Raw genomic sequence first — 17,703 nt, forward strand, 5'->3', positions numbered from 1 at the left:
GATATACATTATTACCAATATCCTTGTCATCTTATAAAAGAGGGTAGGAGTATGCTCGCTAATGGCAACGGTGCGGCATGGTCTCTGTACCAATCTTAGTGGCTGAGTATGTCATCACCCATAATGACCGCACACTTCCATTTGTTGTATTTCTGCAAAAAAAATCTATTAAAAGCGTGCAATTATTTCCTTCCTTGTCTGGGCTCTGCGTTATGAAACCTCATCTCTTGAGTTGATGCAAGAAGCAAAAGGATTGCAAAAAGCTAATGGCACTGTCGCCGACTTACAGACTGCAAAGGCTCAACTTCTTTTCAAAGTTGGGTGACATTTTGTTACAAAATTCGGTTCAGCTGAGCTACAGTACCACATGCGGATGCGCTGCGGAATAGTGAGAGTCCCCGTTTTCGGAATCCCACTGATAACAGATTGATGACCTGTCCTATGGGGGGGACCATCAGTAGTAGAAAGTCCCTTTAAAGTGGTTATTCAGACTTGTTTTTTTTAATTAATGGCTTATTTTTAGGATCGGTTGGGGGTCCACGATGTTGCCTCCTCGGGTGATGACCAATTTTATAACATTATGTAATGGGAAGATCCAATTATTATGCGATATGCTACTGTGCGCCCTCTGGTGGAGGATTTAAGAAACCAGCATTTTATAATATTGGCTTGTATCACTTTAAAAAAATGGAAACTTATTATAGACCATGTTTGTCCCACACAAGAGAGACATTCATCATCCCCCATACTACCTGCTTTGGGTGCACAGTGTCACATTAAATGTCAATGAATAGGATTAGCAGTAAGTGTTGAGTGCCCCCACCCCATATAATCCCCTGATTTTGTAGAATTATCCATCTATTGTAGGTGGACCACATGAAATAATTAGATCTTTGTGTATCCGGAGATGCCTGATTTTCAAAAAACTTCAAAATTACATCCTGATGCTTGACGCACAGATGACAATGCCAATAGTAATGACTTCTTCCGTGTGCTGGACTGTAAGCAATTCAGGATAAGTGTCATTGGCAATCCTATGAATACTATTCAACTATTATACCTATTCCTGAGAAAGCTGGATGGTCATCATTCCCTCGTTATTCCCCCTGGAAGTATATGACCAAATTGACAACTTGGTGTCACCATTCTCTTTGTCAATAGGGCGGGCTCCTACAATGTCTTACTTCCAAAATGTGAAGTTTTGAAAAGCACATTGGTAATAGTTATCAATTTATGAAAAGATTTGCAGGAGGAATAATAGAGGAATAAAGCAGTGCAGAATTGTTGTTCTGAAAACTTTATTGTATCAGGAATATAAGTATTTACTAAAGCAGACATGTCCGGAAAAGGGGTCAGGTTCACTTTACGTCCTCTATAGGGAATTTTACAACATATGTTTGGGTGGGGACGTCTCCAGCAAAGCTCTCTCTGGGGTTTGATTACAAAAAAGCTCCCTCTGGTGTTTGATTTAAAAAAAAGCTCCCTCTGGGGTTGGATTTCAAAAAAAGCTCCCTCAGGGGTTTGATTAAAAAAGCTCCCTCTGGGGTTTGAATAAAAAAAAGCTCCCTATGGGGGTTGATTAAAAAAAAATCTCCCTCTGGGGTTTGCTTAAAAAAAAAAAATCTCCCTCTGGGGTTTGATTTAAAAAAAGCTCCCTCTGGGGTTTGATTAAAAAAAGTTCCCACTGGGGTTTGATTAAATAAAAAGCTCCCTCTGGGGTTTGATTTTTTTTTAAAAGCTCCCTCTGGGGTTTGATTTTAAAAAAGCTCCCTCTGGGGTTTGATTAAAAAAAAATATCTCTGGAGGTTTGATTAAAAAAAAGAACCCTCTGGGGTTTGATTAAAAAAAGCTCCCTCTGGGGTTTGATTTAAAAAGCTCCCTCTGGGGGCAGAATAGTCAGTGATAACTTTCCACTAATTGGACTATAAATACAGTATGCGTATGGGTATTACTGTACAGCTGCCATTGTTTTGGCAATCTGTTGCCGATAGGTTGCCAGTAAAGTAAACATTGCACCCCCTAATCCAGTAACAATGCCCCCCCCCTGAGTGGTCCATTTAGAACGTATTAATGCTTTCTTACTGCCGCTTAAAAAGCAATCCTGACCCCTTCAAAAATAATAAATTCCCCTTCCACCCCAAAAAGGCTATGTTGGCCTTATCCGAGCAATCAATTCCTTTTCTCACTTCTACTTATATGTACATAGTGGTCCCGGGACGCCGATGTCTTGTAGCCCGTAGGCAACGACAGACAGGACAGAGATTGGCTCTCTGCTCTACCAATGGATCCAACTGTATCGGTACCATGCTGACGTCAATAAAGTTGAAAATGTAGATCTGGGAGAGCCAAGACAGAAATCTGGGGCATGTGCAATTCCAAAGGGGTGCAAAAAAAAAAAAGTAATTTTTGGTGTGTTTTTTAAATAATTTTGAGAATTTAATAATTTTGATCCCAGAGCATTCGCCTCTGCAGGTCCACCTGCGCTACGCCTCTGCGGCCTACTGTGCAACCACTACTACAGGCTTTGCTACAGTCTGTGGGTACTACTATATGGTATCTATTAGGAGAAGACACCCAGGGTGGAAAACAGTATTGTGATGTGGATAAACTGGCAGGAGTAAGTCACTCTGATCAATCTTTTCTCTGTATTTCTTCCAGTGGACTTTGAGAAGTGTGAGGCTCAGATAGCGATAAAGTTTGTTTCCGGAGACCCCAATTTCCAAGTCCAAGCGGACGGTACAGTCACAGTAAAGAATCACGTAAAACTTCGAACACAAAGAAAGTTCCAGGTTGTTGCATACGATGAGAAGACTGAAGTGTCGTCCACCACTGTCATCCTGAAGAAGGAGCATGTTCACCACAGACAGGTGGGTGGGCAACATCTGGGAATGATCCATAGGCTGCATTCACACTAGGTTTCGTTATTAGATGCTTTTTGCTATTTGTAATATGAAGTCTACTCACATGGAGTGGTGTCGTCTGGGTTATGAGCTTACAAAATTTTGCCTCCCGCTCCTTCCCCCAAGCTGCTTGCACTATAAAGTGATTGGCACATGGAGGCATGCAGCAGGAGCCCAAGACATAATGGCGCCCACTCCCATCTCCAACACAGCAAGAAGCTTCTTGGTCGCTGCCTATGCAGAGCACAGCAGCCCATGAGAGAATCTTCTCCACTGCTGCGCTCTGCATAATCAGTGACAGAGATGAGCAAGGACGTAAAAAATGTAGACAGTATTGAATCAAGTGCACTGCGCATGGCTCGATACTGTCATTCCTAAATCTGCCTTTATATTTTTACATTACAAGGGTTAAAGATTGGTTTGGAATTAGACTTACGGCTAGGCTTAGATTTAGGGCTAAGGATTGGGATAAGGTTATTCTTAGGGCTAAGGATTGGGATAAGGTTATTCTTAGTGCTAAGGATTGGGTTAGGGTTATTCTTAGGTCTAAGGATTGGGATAAGGTTATTCTTAGGTCTAAGGATTGGGTTAGGGTTATTCTTAGGTCGAAGGATTGGGATGAGGTTATTCTTAGGTCTAAGGATTGGGTTAGGGTTATTCTTAGGTCTAAGGATTGGGTTAGGGTTATTCTTAAGTCAAAGGATTGGGTTAGGGTTATTCTTAGGTCTAAGGATTGGGTTAGGGTTATTCTTAGGGCTAAGGATTGGGTTAGGGTTATTCTTAAGTCAAAGGATTGGTTAGGGTTATTCTTAGGTCTAAGGATTGGGTTAAGGTTATTCTTAGGGCTAAAGATTGGGTTAGTTTATTCTTAGGGCTAAGGATTCGGTTTGAGTTAGGCTTAGGACCAAGGCTATGGATAGGCTTAGGGTTTGCCTTGGGGCTAAAGTAATATAATGGTTACAGAAAAAAATGTAAGGAAAAAAATAATGTGGAACTTTTTATTTTTTTGGAAGGCAGAACAAAATGTAGGAGGTCAAAGCGCAAAACCATAAAATTATAATTAAGTCAGTATTTTCCTCATATTACAATACATGCACTTGGGGGATAAGGGGTTCCATATTGGACTAATTGAAGGGTCTCCGGAAGCACCAATGGCTCGTGGGTGAAAGGGCGCAAAATATTTTGGCCTGGGAGCTGGCAACCCACGCTATGTCGCTGATCACATGGGTGTAACAAATTGTGTGCGCTAGGAAAGAAAACACGGTAGATAGATATTCTTACTTTTGATCTTTTCAGCCTGAACCTGGACACCACCACCACCACCACAAAAACGCTGAACTCAGCCATAGAAGACAGAAGAGAGACTGGGTCATCCCTCCAGTATTCACACCTGAAAATGAGAGGGGGCCATTTCCCAAAAGGGTTATCCAGGTGGGTAGTACGCAAATAGAATATGTACATAGCTATTACTGCTATTATTTCTTGTGGCTGGGGCCCATGTAAGTTAGAGCTCCCTCCTTTACTTAGAAGAAATCTTCCTTGTCTTATATTGTAGATTAAATCCAGCAGAGCCGACGAGATAAAGGTATACTACAGCATCACTGGCCGCGGGGCTGATTCACAACCTGTGGGACTCTTCGTCATGGAGAAGTCTACTGGTTGGTTAAACGTCACCAGGCCAATGGACAGAGAAGAGATACCGAGCTACACTGTAAGTTCACCATCAAGACACAACTCGCAGATCTGTTATGTGTTCATGGCCTGTGTTCTCTGATGGGTATCTGTATTTCCAGATCTTTGTTTATGCCGTCTCCGCAAGTGGCGTAAGCTTGGAAACTCCGATAGAAATTCTTATCACGGTCACGGATCAGAACGATAACCGTCCGTACTTCACCCAGTCGGTCTTTGAAGGCGAAGTGGCTGAAGGTTCCATGCCAGGTAAAAGCTATGTCCATGCACAAAATCGGTGGAATCTAATTGATATTGGTGGGATTGTCCAACTGTCTAGTGCATATGGGGACATCCCGACTCTTCCCTGAAAGATTATGTTGGATTTCCTACAGCCAATCCTTTTGTTCTCTGTGAGATTAACCGACATCAGAGATGTCTAGTAGCGGCGGTCTCATAGAAAATGACCGGAGGGCTTAGCCAAGGAGGTCGGGGTAGATATCTGCTGGCCAAAGAATTGTTCTACAGACAGCCATCTAATGTATAAGGGGAATCTTAAGGCTTGGCATCTATTGTACCACTGTGACAATACATGGGCAAAGGTGGAACGATCAATCGGTTATTTTAGAAGTGCTGGAAGGTCCACAGCCCCAAAGTCCAAAGCATTGAACCCTAAAAAAGGGTTGACCACTTTGGCCAATTTCTACTTTTCATGGTGCCGATACACATAAGAGTAAAGTTGGGACTAGTCATCTATCTCGAGAAGAGTTGAGCATGTAAAACTTCAAGAAGCTCGATCATTTGTTCGTAGTGGAGATAAGCAGCCATCAGAGGAGTTTGGCAGCTTACTCCTCTATCCTTATTAAGAATACATGCACGCTCAACCGAGCGAAGCGTACATGTGTATGAAAGGGTCGCAACATGAAAAAGATTTGTTGACAATAAGCTGATAACTAGAGTTAGTGACCCTCCTGGATCAGCGGTGGTCTCGTCTCCAGGAAAAGCTGACATCAAGAGTTCAATTTCGTTGCAGCTCCATCACACAGTGTAATGCTTAATTTCCCCTGCGGAGGCGCTGCATATAAACTGAACACTTTCTATCGGGTTAACCCACGGTTAGAGTTGAACGCTGAATGAATTCTAGTAGATTCACTACTATGCCCCCTTGTTTTTTAAGGTACATCTGTGATGACGGTGGAAGCATTAGACAAAGACGATGCGGTTACCGTGAACAATGGGATTGTCGCCTACAGTATCACCAGTCAGGAGCCACAACTTCCCTCCTCCAAAATGTTTGCGATCGATCCTGAGACCGGTGTGATCAGTGTTTTGCAAACTGGTCTTGATCACGAGGTATGAGCCAAATTCCATGACATAAAAATAGAGACATTTTATTACTGACATGTCTCACAATTTTTTTTTTTTAAGTCATATTTAGAGCGCCACTAACTAATAAATAAACAGTGTGAAAAAAATTAGCAGGGAATAAAATTTTAGTTTTTATAAGCCGCCGCCAGAGTTTTTGGCAGAGACCTTCTCAATAAGAACACAGAAACCCTTGGCAGAGCGAGCATATGGAAGAGTTGGGGGAGATCGTTGCCAGCTGAGCCATGTCTCGCCCTGCAGTTATGTAATGTGTATAGAACCCCTTAGACTAAATTGAGTCGGTGTGCCGATAAATAGCACAACCCTGCACGTGTTCCTATCTACTGTATATGTAATATCTTTAAAATATTTTGTCTATTTACAGAAATATCCACAATACACCTTAGTCATCACAGCAACGGATCAAGAAGGCGCCGGCTTCGAAACGCATGGTAAAGCTGTGATCCTCGTGACGGACACCAATGACAACCCTCCAATTTTTGATCCCTTGACAGTGAGTAGAGAGACCCCCTTTCATTTCAATGAGAAGCCATTTTTTCCGAGACCGGATGTTCACTTTTTTTTTTACCCCTTCAATTTCCAGTACAGAGCAGAGGTGCCCGAAAATAGCGTTGGCTTTGAAGTTACTCGGCTTACAGTCACGGATGAGGACACTCCCAACACAGACGCGTGGCGTGCCGTGTACAAGATCATCAAAGGCAATGAAGCCAATGTGTTTGGAATAAGCACCACTTCTGACAACATGGGCCTCCTAACAACCGTAAAGGTAAAAATTCTAGCAATTGGTAATGTCCCTTGCAGCACAGAGTATTTTAGGAGAGCGCATGAAACATTCTCCGGATTCGTTTTCTTGGCAGGGGTTGGACTTTGAGACAAAGAAGGAGTATGTCCTGCTTGTGACGGCTACAAACAAGGCAAACTTTTCGGTGGCACTCCCGACCTCCACGGCTACGGTGACTGTAATCGTTACTGATGTCAACGAGGCTCCAGTGTTTGATCCAATAGAAAAAAGAGTTTCGGTCTCGGAGGATTTGCCCAGCGGCCAGGAGGTGGCATCATATACAGCTGTAGATCCGGACAAGGTTCAGAATCAAAAGATCACGTAAGTTGCTTACATATTATTTCATAGATAGACCATTTTATCATTAGTAGTCTAAATCTAAAAGGGGGATCTACTGGCCCCCTCAGCGATCAGCTGTAATCTGTGGAGAATCTGGTCGTAAGTGTTCAGTATTCCTGCAGCGCCCCCTGGAGGAGTATATAGCATTACTCTTCTTAAAGAAAGCCACATGCATCTGGTGGATCTGGGTCTGTAGAGCCCACTTCATTCAGATTGTGCAGGACAAGTATGGTGGCATGCTCATGAGCCGAACCGCTCCATACAGCGATGATGCTGGCTGTATTTTACAGCTGGAACTCAGGCCTACAAATATAATTGGTATGATCAGAGCTGTCTCCGATTGCAACTGTTTAAACTCTTAGATGCCACTGTCAATTGTGACAGCAGCATTTAAGAGGTTGGAAATAGGGAGATGTGTCCCACTGTACATCAACAATGCCAATGGCATTGTGATGGCAGCCATATTGTTTGTATAGCAACCTGTGACTCGGTTTAATTGGATATTAGTAATTCTAACAGTACACTGCAATATTATAGTATTGCAGTGTATTGTTCAAGTCCTCTAGGGCATTTAATAAAAAAAATATAAAAAAAACAAACAATGATTAATATTTTAGAAAAAAATATGAAAATAAATCTAAAATGTTCATGCATAACGTCTCAGAACTATTAAATAGGATAGTATTTATCCCATACAGTAAATTCCAAATTAGAAAAAAAATAAACAAAAATAGAAAATTGCTGTTTTATTGTCATTTCCTTAAAAAGAGATTAGAAATGGTAATGAAAAAAACTGCAGCTCGTAGATAAATAAACAAGTTTTGATACAACTCAATCGACCGAAAAAATAAAGTTGTAGATGAGGAGGAAAAATGGAAGCGAAGAAGAACCCACTGAGAGTCTGTCGCTCAAGGGGCCACACAAACCAGGCTGGGGCCTCCATATAAAGACACTAGTTGTAACATTTCACCTCTTTGGTTATAGATAATAAATGTTAGGATTCAGCATTGTTTTTGCCAGATAGGTCACATCGTCCTTCATGATCTCGGTTTATGTCCCCTGCAGATATTATATTGGTCTTGACCCCGCTGGATGGCTGACGGTGAACCCAGAGAATGGCATTATCACCGGAAATGGCCAGTTGGATCGAGAGTCGATTTTTGTCAAGAACAACACATACAAAGCCATCATCTTGGCTGTGGACAATGGTAACTATCCATTTATACCTGAAGCTTGATATGGAGATGGCATACCGAAGACATTGCCCTTGTATACAAAAAAGGCTGGACCCTGGCAATGTTGGTGGAAACTGTCAGCAATCCCATGCCCGTAGACCATAACACATTCTGTTGCAAACAGTAGATGCAATCTCATCTTGTACAGCTATGTTGCCCGAGTCTCATTGACTTGGGCTGACCGAATTCATATGTCCTTGAATCACAGATGAAGATGGATGGACTGGCCGCAGCGGGTCTCCTGACCTGAACTCCCGGTTGGGAGATTCACAGCTGGTTCGCGCATCATGACTCGTACCCTGACAGTCTGAATTTGGCCTTAGTTGTGTAACGGAACATTCTTGTTTCTCTCAGTGAATGGAACCCAGTCTTGCCGGGAAACTGACGCAACATCGTTGTGTGACGTTCCACATCAGACGTATTGCTGTACCTGACGCTTTGCTCTTCTATACAGGTTCTCCAGTGGCTACCGGAACAGGGACCCTCCAGCTTGTTCTCCTTGATGTAAATGATAACGGTCCCTTTTTGGAAGAGGATAGGATTACATGGTGTCTGAAGAACGCTGATCCTCTGCTTATCAACATCATTGATAGAGATGAAACACCATTTACATCCCCCTACATGGCAGAAATCAACAAAGAGGCCCGGGAAAACTGGACCACCACAGTGGTGAATAACCGTAAGTAAAAGATGGGAATTTATTAGTCAATGCTCTGAAAAAGGATAACCCCCAATAGGGCGTTTCAAGGGGTATCCAAAATAACCCCCCCAAAAAATTGCCCAAACTCGCCCCCAATTTCCCCTACAGTTAATGTATATGTTTGTTTTGCTCGATAAACTTAAAAGCATGGCTGAAAAACAGAGAAAGAAAATAGACCAGGACGTCTGTGTACATGGAGTCCCTTCTGCTGAATGATTACAGTAATGCAAACTTTTTTTTTTTTTTGTTGCTTATTGTAGAGTTTGAGATAAAACCTAAGAAGGAACTGGAAGAAGAGCAATACATTGTGACGGTCACCATCCTTGATGCCGGAGGGGTTAAAAACACGACTATACTAAAGATAGACGTGTGCGAATGTGATCATGGCACAACATGTTCTGGGGCAAAGGCGCTGGCTGGAGGGCTGGGGATCCCGGTGATTCTTGGCATACTCGGGGGCATCTTGGCACTTTTGAGTAAGTCCTTCTCTCCGTTAAGATGGCACAGGACATTTTGGCTTAGGGCACGGACAGTGGCTCCAAATAATTAAGATTAGTGTATTGACGGGAGCGTTGGAGTAAGACACATCACATGGCGCGCGCCTCTGTGGCTCATCTTTAAACTGTCATGCCCCGTGTCCGGAAATGTACGCCAGGCAAGGGCTTGTGTAAATTTGTTGTCATTTATGCCACTATGATGAATTTGTCGGGCGAGCTAGGCAACGCTCAGTGCCACAAAATTTGGCATGAAAATGGCAAAAAGTTATGAATTTACCGCATAGTATTTCAAAGAGGCTACATCCAATTTTTGGCATTTACTGCCATGAGGTTATCCATGCACCTGCCAACCACTTTATGCCATACCATACAAACTGCAGCCTACAGACAGCAAGTGCCGACTGTGTTCCACAGAAAGCACCTGCCTCTATTAGCAGCAACCGGAGCAATCGCTGCTGCTGTTTAACCCCATATACGCCACTGTCAATTTCTGACAGCAGCACTTAAAGCACAGAATCCAAGTGGCGCGCCATTTCGAGCGCTCATTACTCACTTTCCCCATAACGTTAGCTGAAGGCTCCTGTTACTGCCATCTTGGTACTCCACCCAAAGACTGGAGACTGTCATTTATACTATATACTGCAATACATTTGTTACTACAGTATATAGGACAATCAAATTGAAAATAAAGTAAATTAAAAAACATTTTTTTCCTAAAACTATAAAATAAATGAAAAAAATATATAAAAGTTTGAAAGTTGCACTTTTTCTTAATTTAAAAAATAAATAAAAAAATTAAACATAATTGACATTGCTGTCATTGCAAAAGTCCGATCTCAATTATTAATATTTAATATTTATTTAAATATTAAAATAACATATTTATATATTATTTAAATATATATGTATTTAATATATACATTTAAATATAATTTTTAACATTTAATATTTTGATCCCAATATCAAAATATTAAATAACTTAGCTCATGCAATAAATGTAATAAAGTTACAAAAAATTTAAATACCAGAGTTCCATTTTTATTTTTTTTTAGTCGACGTACCTCCACTCAAAATGTAATATTTAGCGAACAAAATGGTACTGAAAAATATAAGGCTGCATCACAAATAAAAAAAAGCAATTACACAACAACTAGTTGAAAAATAAAAAAGTTACGGGTCTCACAAACTAACGACACAAACGAAATGACAAATTAATTAATATGTTTTTGCCATTTAAATAAACAAAATAGTTTTACACGTTTAGTACTGCCATAATTTTACCAACCTGAAGAATCGCATTGCCAGGCAATTTTTACTGCAGAATGAACGCTGTAAAAATAAAACCTCAAAAACAATGGGGAAGTTGCACCATTTCATCGCTTCTGGAATTTATTTTTTTTTTTTTTTCAGTGCATTGTATGGTAAAATGAATGGTGTCAGTCAAACCTACAACTTGTTACGCAAAAATAACCCGTGCTCCTACCAGTCATGTCATCAAAAACATTTAAAAAAGTTGATGTTCTCGGGAAAAGGGGAGAAATAAAGGTGGATGCGGAAAGGGTTTTTTAAAAAAAAAAACACAGAGGAAAATATAAACAGACACCTACTAGTGTAATATGTGATGGTAATGAGGAGATTCATGGAAAATGAAAATTGACTATTGATTGCTTTGTTTCTGGTGAGGTCACTTCATATAAAAACAGAAAAAAACCTACATGGATAATAATGTTTTTTTGGCTTTTGCATTTCTAGTTTTGCTGTTACTTCTCCTGCTGTTCGTGAGAAAGAAGAAGCCTGCGAAGGAGCTCTTACTACCCCCAGAAGATGAGACTCGCGATAACGTGTATCACTACGATGAAGAGGGCGGAGGAGAGGAAGACCAGGTACCGTACCAAGAGGATCCGCTCTCACAAATGTCCGCTTATTACCGGACGGCTTTTTAACGTCCTCCTTTTCTTGAAGGATTTCGATCTGGGTCAACTTCACCGTGGTCTCGATGCCCGTCCAGAAATCATTCGTAATGACGTTGCACCGACGCTGATGCCGGCTCCTCAGTACCGGCCACGTCCTGCCAATCCTGATGAAATAGGAAACTTCATTGACGAGGTAAGAGAGGTTTTAGCTAAAGGGGTTCCAAGAGGTGGTCATGGTTCTAGTAGAGCCTTTTTTAATGAAAATTCAATGTTGAGGACCAAGATCGAGCTTCCTGACAATCCTATTGGTTTTGTCAGAGTATCTACTGAGGCGTGTTGTGTATGGCGCCAACCCTATTGTCCTCTTCTCACGATCATACCATGTGTCCAGAGATCTAATGGCCATATGACCATAAAGCTCCTGTACAGGTGACACTTTTTCAAGGCCATATACGGATCACAATATCGCGGGTCTCCTGACCTTAAAGGCATATATGAAGTTTGTAAGTTTGGGTCAGGAGACCTACAATCACTCTGGACCATGAAATGCGTCTGTCTGGACCCTGACAAATTTAGGTATTTGATTACAGATGAATATATTCATTTTTAGTGTAGCGGTGGGCTTCAGAATCAGCTCGCTCATAGGCCCAAGGAACTCCAATCAAACCTCAAGGGCGTTTCGTTTTTAGACTCGTTGGGCCACGCTATGAGGGATTATTTCAGATGAAAATTGCAGTAAATTTTTTAGGACAGTTTGGCCCTGTCCATCTAGCTGGGCCCCATCAATTTTTACGAAAAGTAGGAGTCAATTCATAAACATAGGAAAAAAGTCTGATGTTTTTGCACAAAACTTGCATTAGGCAAAATTTTCAGCTTTTTTGTACCAAAAACTGTCATCCTGACCTCTATAAATTCCCACAAATATGTCCGATCTTCGCATGCCAGGGGCGAAAAATGAGCCACGACTCGTTCCAAGAGAGCTCTATTGCGCTGCATCTGTTTCATGAGTGCTTACATTCGCTGACAGCAAGCTGACATCTTGAAAATGGTGAAAAATATTAACACATTTGCAGAGCTTTAGTCTTCAACTGCAGAACAATTTTGTGGTTTCCGTTGACATTTTTTGCATCAAATTCCTCCATGGGTTGATGAATTCTGCACAAAATGAAAAAAAAATGCTCTTTTTTTTCTAATTTGACCTTTTCTGTGCCTTTTTAGAGAGCAAAAAGTGTCATGACCCTTTAAAATGTCGCATGTTAGTCGTCAACTGCACATAACAAAAAAAATATTAGTCAGATTCTGTACTCCACTAAACTGCGCGGAAATTTCGTGACATTTCCAAAAGTCGCAAATGATAAATTAGTTGAAAATAGCTGGATTGAAAACCACACACACACAAAAAAATTACAAGGATTGGAAAGAAGTGGAGCAAAATAAAAAAAAAAAAGGCACAAAAAAATTGATAAATAGGGGCCGCATATATTAGCTTTATTGCAATATAATGGTGCAAATGATAATGATTATGATTACCGTAATAAATGTAATAAAATGCATTTTTTTCCCTTAACCAGAATCTGAACGCTGCTGACAATGACCCCACCGCCCCTCCGTACGACTCCCTCCTCGTGTTCGATTATGAAGGTAGCGGATCCGAGGCCGCGTCTCTCAGCTCCTTGAACTCCTCCAATTCAGACATGGACCAGGATTACAGTGGTCTAAGCCACTGGGGTCCACGCTTTAGTAAATTGGCGGACATGTATGGGGGAGACGAGGACTAGATTGTGGCCGACACCTGAGAATAATAACGGCTGAAATTGTGAACTTTTTTATCACTTCGCACTGGGAAAAAAAGGGCCTGGACGAGAATTTTCTTAACTCTGCTGCCCTATTATCTAAAGCTGGGGTGTCGTCACAGGACAGCGGTTCTACTACTACTACTACTACTGGATCTCTTTACGAGAAGCAGCCATACATTCTATCATATTCTTTTCTTTGTCATTTGTGCCTTTTAAAGCAGTGATCGCCAACCTGTTACTCTACAGCTGTTGCAAAACGACAGCTCCCATCATGCCCCGGCAGTCGCAGGTTGTCAAAGTATGCTGGGAGTTGTAGTTTTAAAACGGCTGCGGGTTAGAGAAGCAATGCTGTTTGCCAAACATATACCAGTTGTCTATATTGTGCTTATACAACTTTTTTTTTTTGTCATTTTATACAATGTGATTTAGTCTCTTTATATAATTTATCCTTGGGATGTGTTAATTATGTTAATGAAGAAACGATAATTCTATCCAAAGAACTATATTTTTATGCCTACATGATATGTATTTGCAGGTGTTGACGTACCAAAATATTGCTGTTACCTGTGACATTCTAAAACTTTGCAACTTTTGTAACCTTACCCCTATACCCCTGTAACTATTCATTCTGCAACTATTCTACCCTTATCATTTTACCCCTGCAACTATTCTACCCTTACCCCTATACCCCTGCAACTATTCTACCCTTACCCCTACAACTATTCATTCTGTAACTATTCTACCCTTACCCTTGCAAGTATTCATTCTGAAACTATTCTACCCTTACCCTTTTACCCCTGCAACTATTCAATCTGCAACTATTCTACCTTTATCGTTATACCCCTGCAACTATTCTACCCTTACACTTTTACTCTTGCAATTATTCTACTCTTTCCCTTTTACCCCTGCAAGTATTCATTCTGAAACTATTCTATCCATACCCTTTTACCTATGCAACTATTCTACCCTTACCATTTTACCTCTGCAACTATTATACCCATACCCTGTTACCTCTGCAAATATTCTACCCTTACGCTTTTACGCCTACAACGTTTCCACCTTTAACCTTTTACCTCTGCAACTATTATACCCTTACCCTGTTACCTCTGCAACTATTTTACCCTTACCCTGTTATCTCTGCAACTTTTCTACCCTTACCCTTTTACGCCTGCAACTCATCATTGTATAACGATTCTACCCTTACTTGCAGAATTAAATCTTAAAGCACCTCCTTAATACCTGCACTGTATCTTAGCTATATAAGATAAGTGTGTGGCGTCTGACACACTTGGTAAAGTGTCATTGAGAATTGCAATCACTGCCTGCTGCAATGTAGAAACCCACAGGGTACCATGACCAGTAAGTCGCAAGTCAGGACCAGTGGATTTTGTTGTGATGTACTTGTTGCACTACCTTGGAAGTTGTATTGCAACCCCAATTACCTGCCATGCAGCAGCGGCACAGGGCGCTCTTTGACCCCTACGGCCTGTGTGGTAGCCAAAGTCGCCGTTTCGTCTATTACACCTGATGATTCCAATTTCCAGATCAACTACAGTTCTCTCGACCCGAACTCAACAGCTTCCTAGGCATACAGTATGTAAGGTTATTGTTTTTGGGTCAGGAGGCCAACACCCAGTTTGGAAATCGCGATCCATACAAGACCATGAAACAACAGCATGTGGAATGCCTTGGGCCTTGTCTTTACCATTCGCCTCTGGCCCAAAACCCAATAAAATTTCCTTAGATTTTGCAAAAACTGAGGCTTCTCAAACGAAACGTCTCTGTCTACTTCAAAAATTGCATTGAAAGCTTTAGATCTGAATTGTTTATACTCGCTTATATATTTTTTGTATAAAAATAAAATTGTTTATATAAAAGAAAATGTTTTACAGTGATCATTAGGTCCCCGCTCTATTCACTAAATATAAAAACCTAAAAAGAGCATCTGAAGCCAAAGCAAAATCCATGGGGTTTCCAGGTTTGAATGTGGTATTAAAGAGGACCTGTCTCCATAAATAAGTTTATTTCTTTTAACTTGGTGTAAATGCTGCTTTTCTCCTGAATCCGGTGATGTTTTTCTTTTGTTCCTCCTCCTCTCTGTTCCTGAGATATGGTTCCTTCTTTTTTGTATGTTTATCTGGTATTTTTAGCCAACTGGGTGTGGTACTAAAAAATACTCCCACAGAAAAGAGTTGATGGCCACTCCCAAACAAAGACCAGGTGTGAACAGGTGCATGAGTAGCCACCTCCATATATAACTAGCAAAAAAAGTAAGCAAACATGAAATATATGAAATTGGAATTACGTTACTACTCTAGAAAAAAGGGAGAAACAAAGATATTTTGCGCATAGATTGACCAATTCATGTGTGCCCAGCAGCAAAGGACAAGGCAATCCTCTTTGCTGGGAACCTAACCTAATGTGATTCCACTCTTGGGCTGATAAACTATATTTATATGGGTGGATAGGATCCTTCTGTGAGTAAAACCGCCATAGGTTGAGGGTTGCAGTGTTCGGTCAGAGAACCTATGTATAGAAGAAATATCAACAACTGCCTGTCACTTCCAGAGTCCAGGTGTGAACAGGTACACACTAAGAGGAGCCTCCTCCATATATAACTAACAAATAAAGTTACACACTGTAATGTTACAGCATGAAATATATGAAATTAGAATTGCATTACTGCTCCAGATAATAAGAAAACAAATGAAGATACTTTGAGCATAAATTGGCCAATTCTTATGTGTCCAGCAGCCAACGACAAGGCGATCCTCTTTGTTGGGAACCTAAACAAATGTGATTCCTCTCTTGGGCTCCACTGTTTTCCCGGTTATCTAGAGCAGTAAAACAATTCCATATATTTCATATTATAGCGCTACAGAGTGCAACTATATGTGCTAGTTATACTTGTATAAAAAGACATACATAAGGGGAGAGGAGGCCATATCTCAGCAACAGAGAGGCGCAAGAACAAAAGAAAAACATCACAGGAGAACAGCGACATTTGCACCAAATGAAAAATACCTGTTAATGCAAGTGACAGGTATTCTTTAAAGGGTTGCAACAGTTATAAAAAAAAGTATTGTATACAAACCTTGAGCAGTTTTCCAGGTTTCTTCTTGTAAGCACTCAGCTTTTTTCATATCTGCCATGACAAAAAAAAAAGAGATAGTCTTAATTGGTGTTGACCTACAACATTAAAGTGCTCAACTGTTTCTACTCCAGCACAGTGTCAGTAAGAATGCTGAATGCATGCCCGGCCTAAGCTACATACGTCTCCCCACTGTGGTTCTTGCGATCATTGTTAGTCGCAGCAGTTATAGGAATAATTGGAAAACTCGTTTAGGGTTCGCTCACATCTGCGTATTAAAAATAGCTCTGATGTTCATTCCGAAAATTTGAATGTGTCATGCATATGTCATTCTGTATTTCATGCGACTGTGCAATTTTTTTTTTCTCGCCTTGGTTGGCCTAGGCTTGGTTAACCTAATAAATAAAAGAAAAAAAAATGTTTATGAAACCAGCAAAGGTAAAGCAGACAGCTATGAGCTGATATAATCAGGCTGGGAAGGTCCATGGTTATTTGGCCCTTTCCAGCCTATCAATACTAGCCTGCAGCCGCCCCTGAAGGGGCAACACATTAGATTCTCCAAGTCTGGCACTCCACCTTCCTTCTTCCCAATTGCCCTGGTACGTTGACAATTGGGGTAATGGTATTAATTGTTATGATCCGGTGACCTTGGAGCTGCATGAGAACTTTCTCTGGAGAAAGTGGCCACTATACTGACCGCAATCCTGAACTTAACACCGCAACTAGAAGTAGCCGTGGAGTGTACCTAACACACCTAGACACCTCGTCACAGCCGGAGGACTAAATACCCCTAAAGATGGAAATGGAATACTATCTTGCCTCAGAGAAAATCCCCAAAGGATAGACAGCCCCCCACAAATGTTGGCGGTGAGTCGGAGAGGAAAAAACATACACAGGCAGAAAAACAGGATTTAGCACAGGAGTCCACTCTAGCTAGATAGGACAGGATAGGACAGAGTTCTGTGTGGTCAGTATTAAAACCCTACCAAAACATCCACAGCAGAATATACAAAAAAACTTCCTACATCTAACTAAAAGATGTAGGAGCGTAAATCTGCAACTCCAGTGAATCCTACAATCAGAGCAGTAATAAAACTGAAACAAGCACACAGCAGTGTGCCACAGATACAAAAACCAAACACTTTTCTTTGCTGAATTTGGCAGCAAGCAGGAGAAGCCAGAAAGTGATCCAACACTTCACAAGGAACATTGACAACTGGCAAGGGCTAAAGGATCCTGCACACCTAAATATCCCAGTCAGAATTGTAATCATCCGATACACATGGCCAGGACTGCGAGTCAGAGACAACTGCATTCCCACCAACAACCACTGGAGGGAACCCAAGAGCAGAATTCACAACAATTAATGTCAGCTGTCAATTGTCCAAAAACACAGC

The 17,703-nt window shown here is 41.1% G+C and overlaps 1 protein-coding gene across 1 annotated transcript in view; it reads left to right on the forward strand.

Annotated features, from left to right (window-relative positions):
* Window positions 1-15,097, forward strand: part of LOC138649000 (cadherin-1-like) — a 38,558-nt gene extending 23,461 nt beyond the window's left edge. Inside the window, exons 3-16 of the mRNA XM_069739061.1 lie at window positions 2,659-2,867; window positions 4,197-4,331; window positions 4,456-4,611; window positions 4,694-4,838; window positions 5,746-5,921; window positions 6,319-6,447; window positions 6,538-6,720; window positions 6,812-7,056; window positions 8,140-8,282; window positions 8,764-8,988; window positions 9,270-9,485; window positions 11,259-11,389; window positions 11,469-11,612; window positions 12,991-15,097. Of these exons, the coding sequence (XP_069595162.1) occupies window positions 2,659-2,867; window positions 4,197-4,331; window positions 4,456-4,611; window positions 4,694-4,838; window positions 5,746-5,921; window positions 6,319-6,447; window positions 6,538-6,720; window positions 6,812-7,056; window positions 8,140-8,282; window positions 8,764-8,988; window positions 9,270-9,485; window positions 11,259-11,389; window positions 11,469-11,612; window positions 12,991-13,197 (2,444 nt within the window). The 3' untranslated portion in view covers window positions 13,198-15,097. The remainder of the gene's footprint in view (window positions 1-2,658; window positions 2,868-4,196; window positions 4,332-4,455; window positions 4,612-4,693; window positions 4,839-5,745; window positions 5,922-6,318; window positions 6,448-6,537; window positions 6,721-6,811; window positions 7,057-8,139; window positions 8,283-8,763; window positions 8,989-9,269; window positions 9,486-11,258; window positions 11,390-11,468; window positions 11,613-12,990) is intronic.
* Window positions 15,098-17,703: the final 2,606 nt, after the last annotated feature.

Source organism: Ranitomeya imitator, chromosome 9 (assembly GCF_032444005.1).
Source record: "Ranitomeya imitator isolate aRanImi1 chromosome 9, aRanImi1.pri, whole genome shotgun sequence".
In the NCBI taxonomy this organism is placed as follows: Eukaryota; Metazoa; Chordata; class Amphibia; order Anura; family Dendrobatidae; genus Ranitomeya; species Ranitomeya imitator.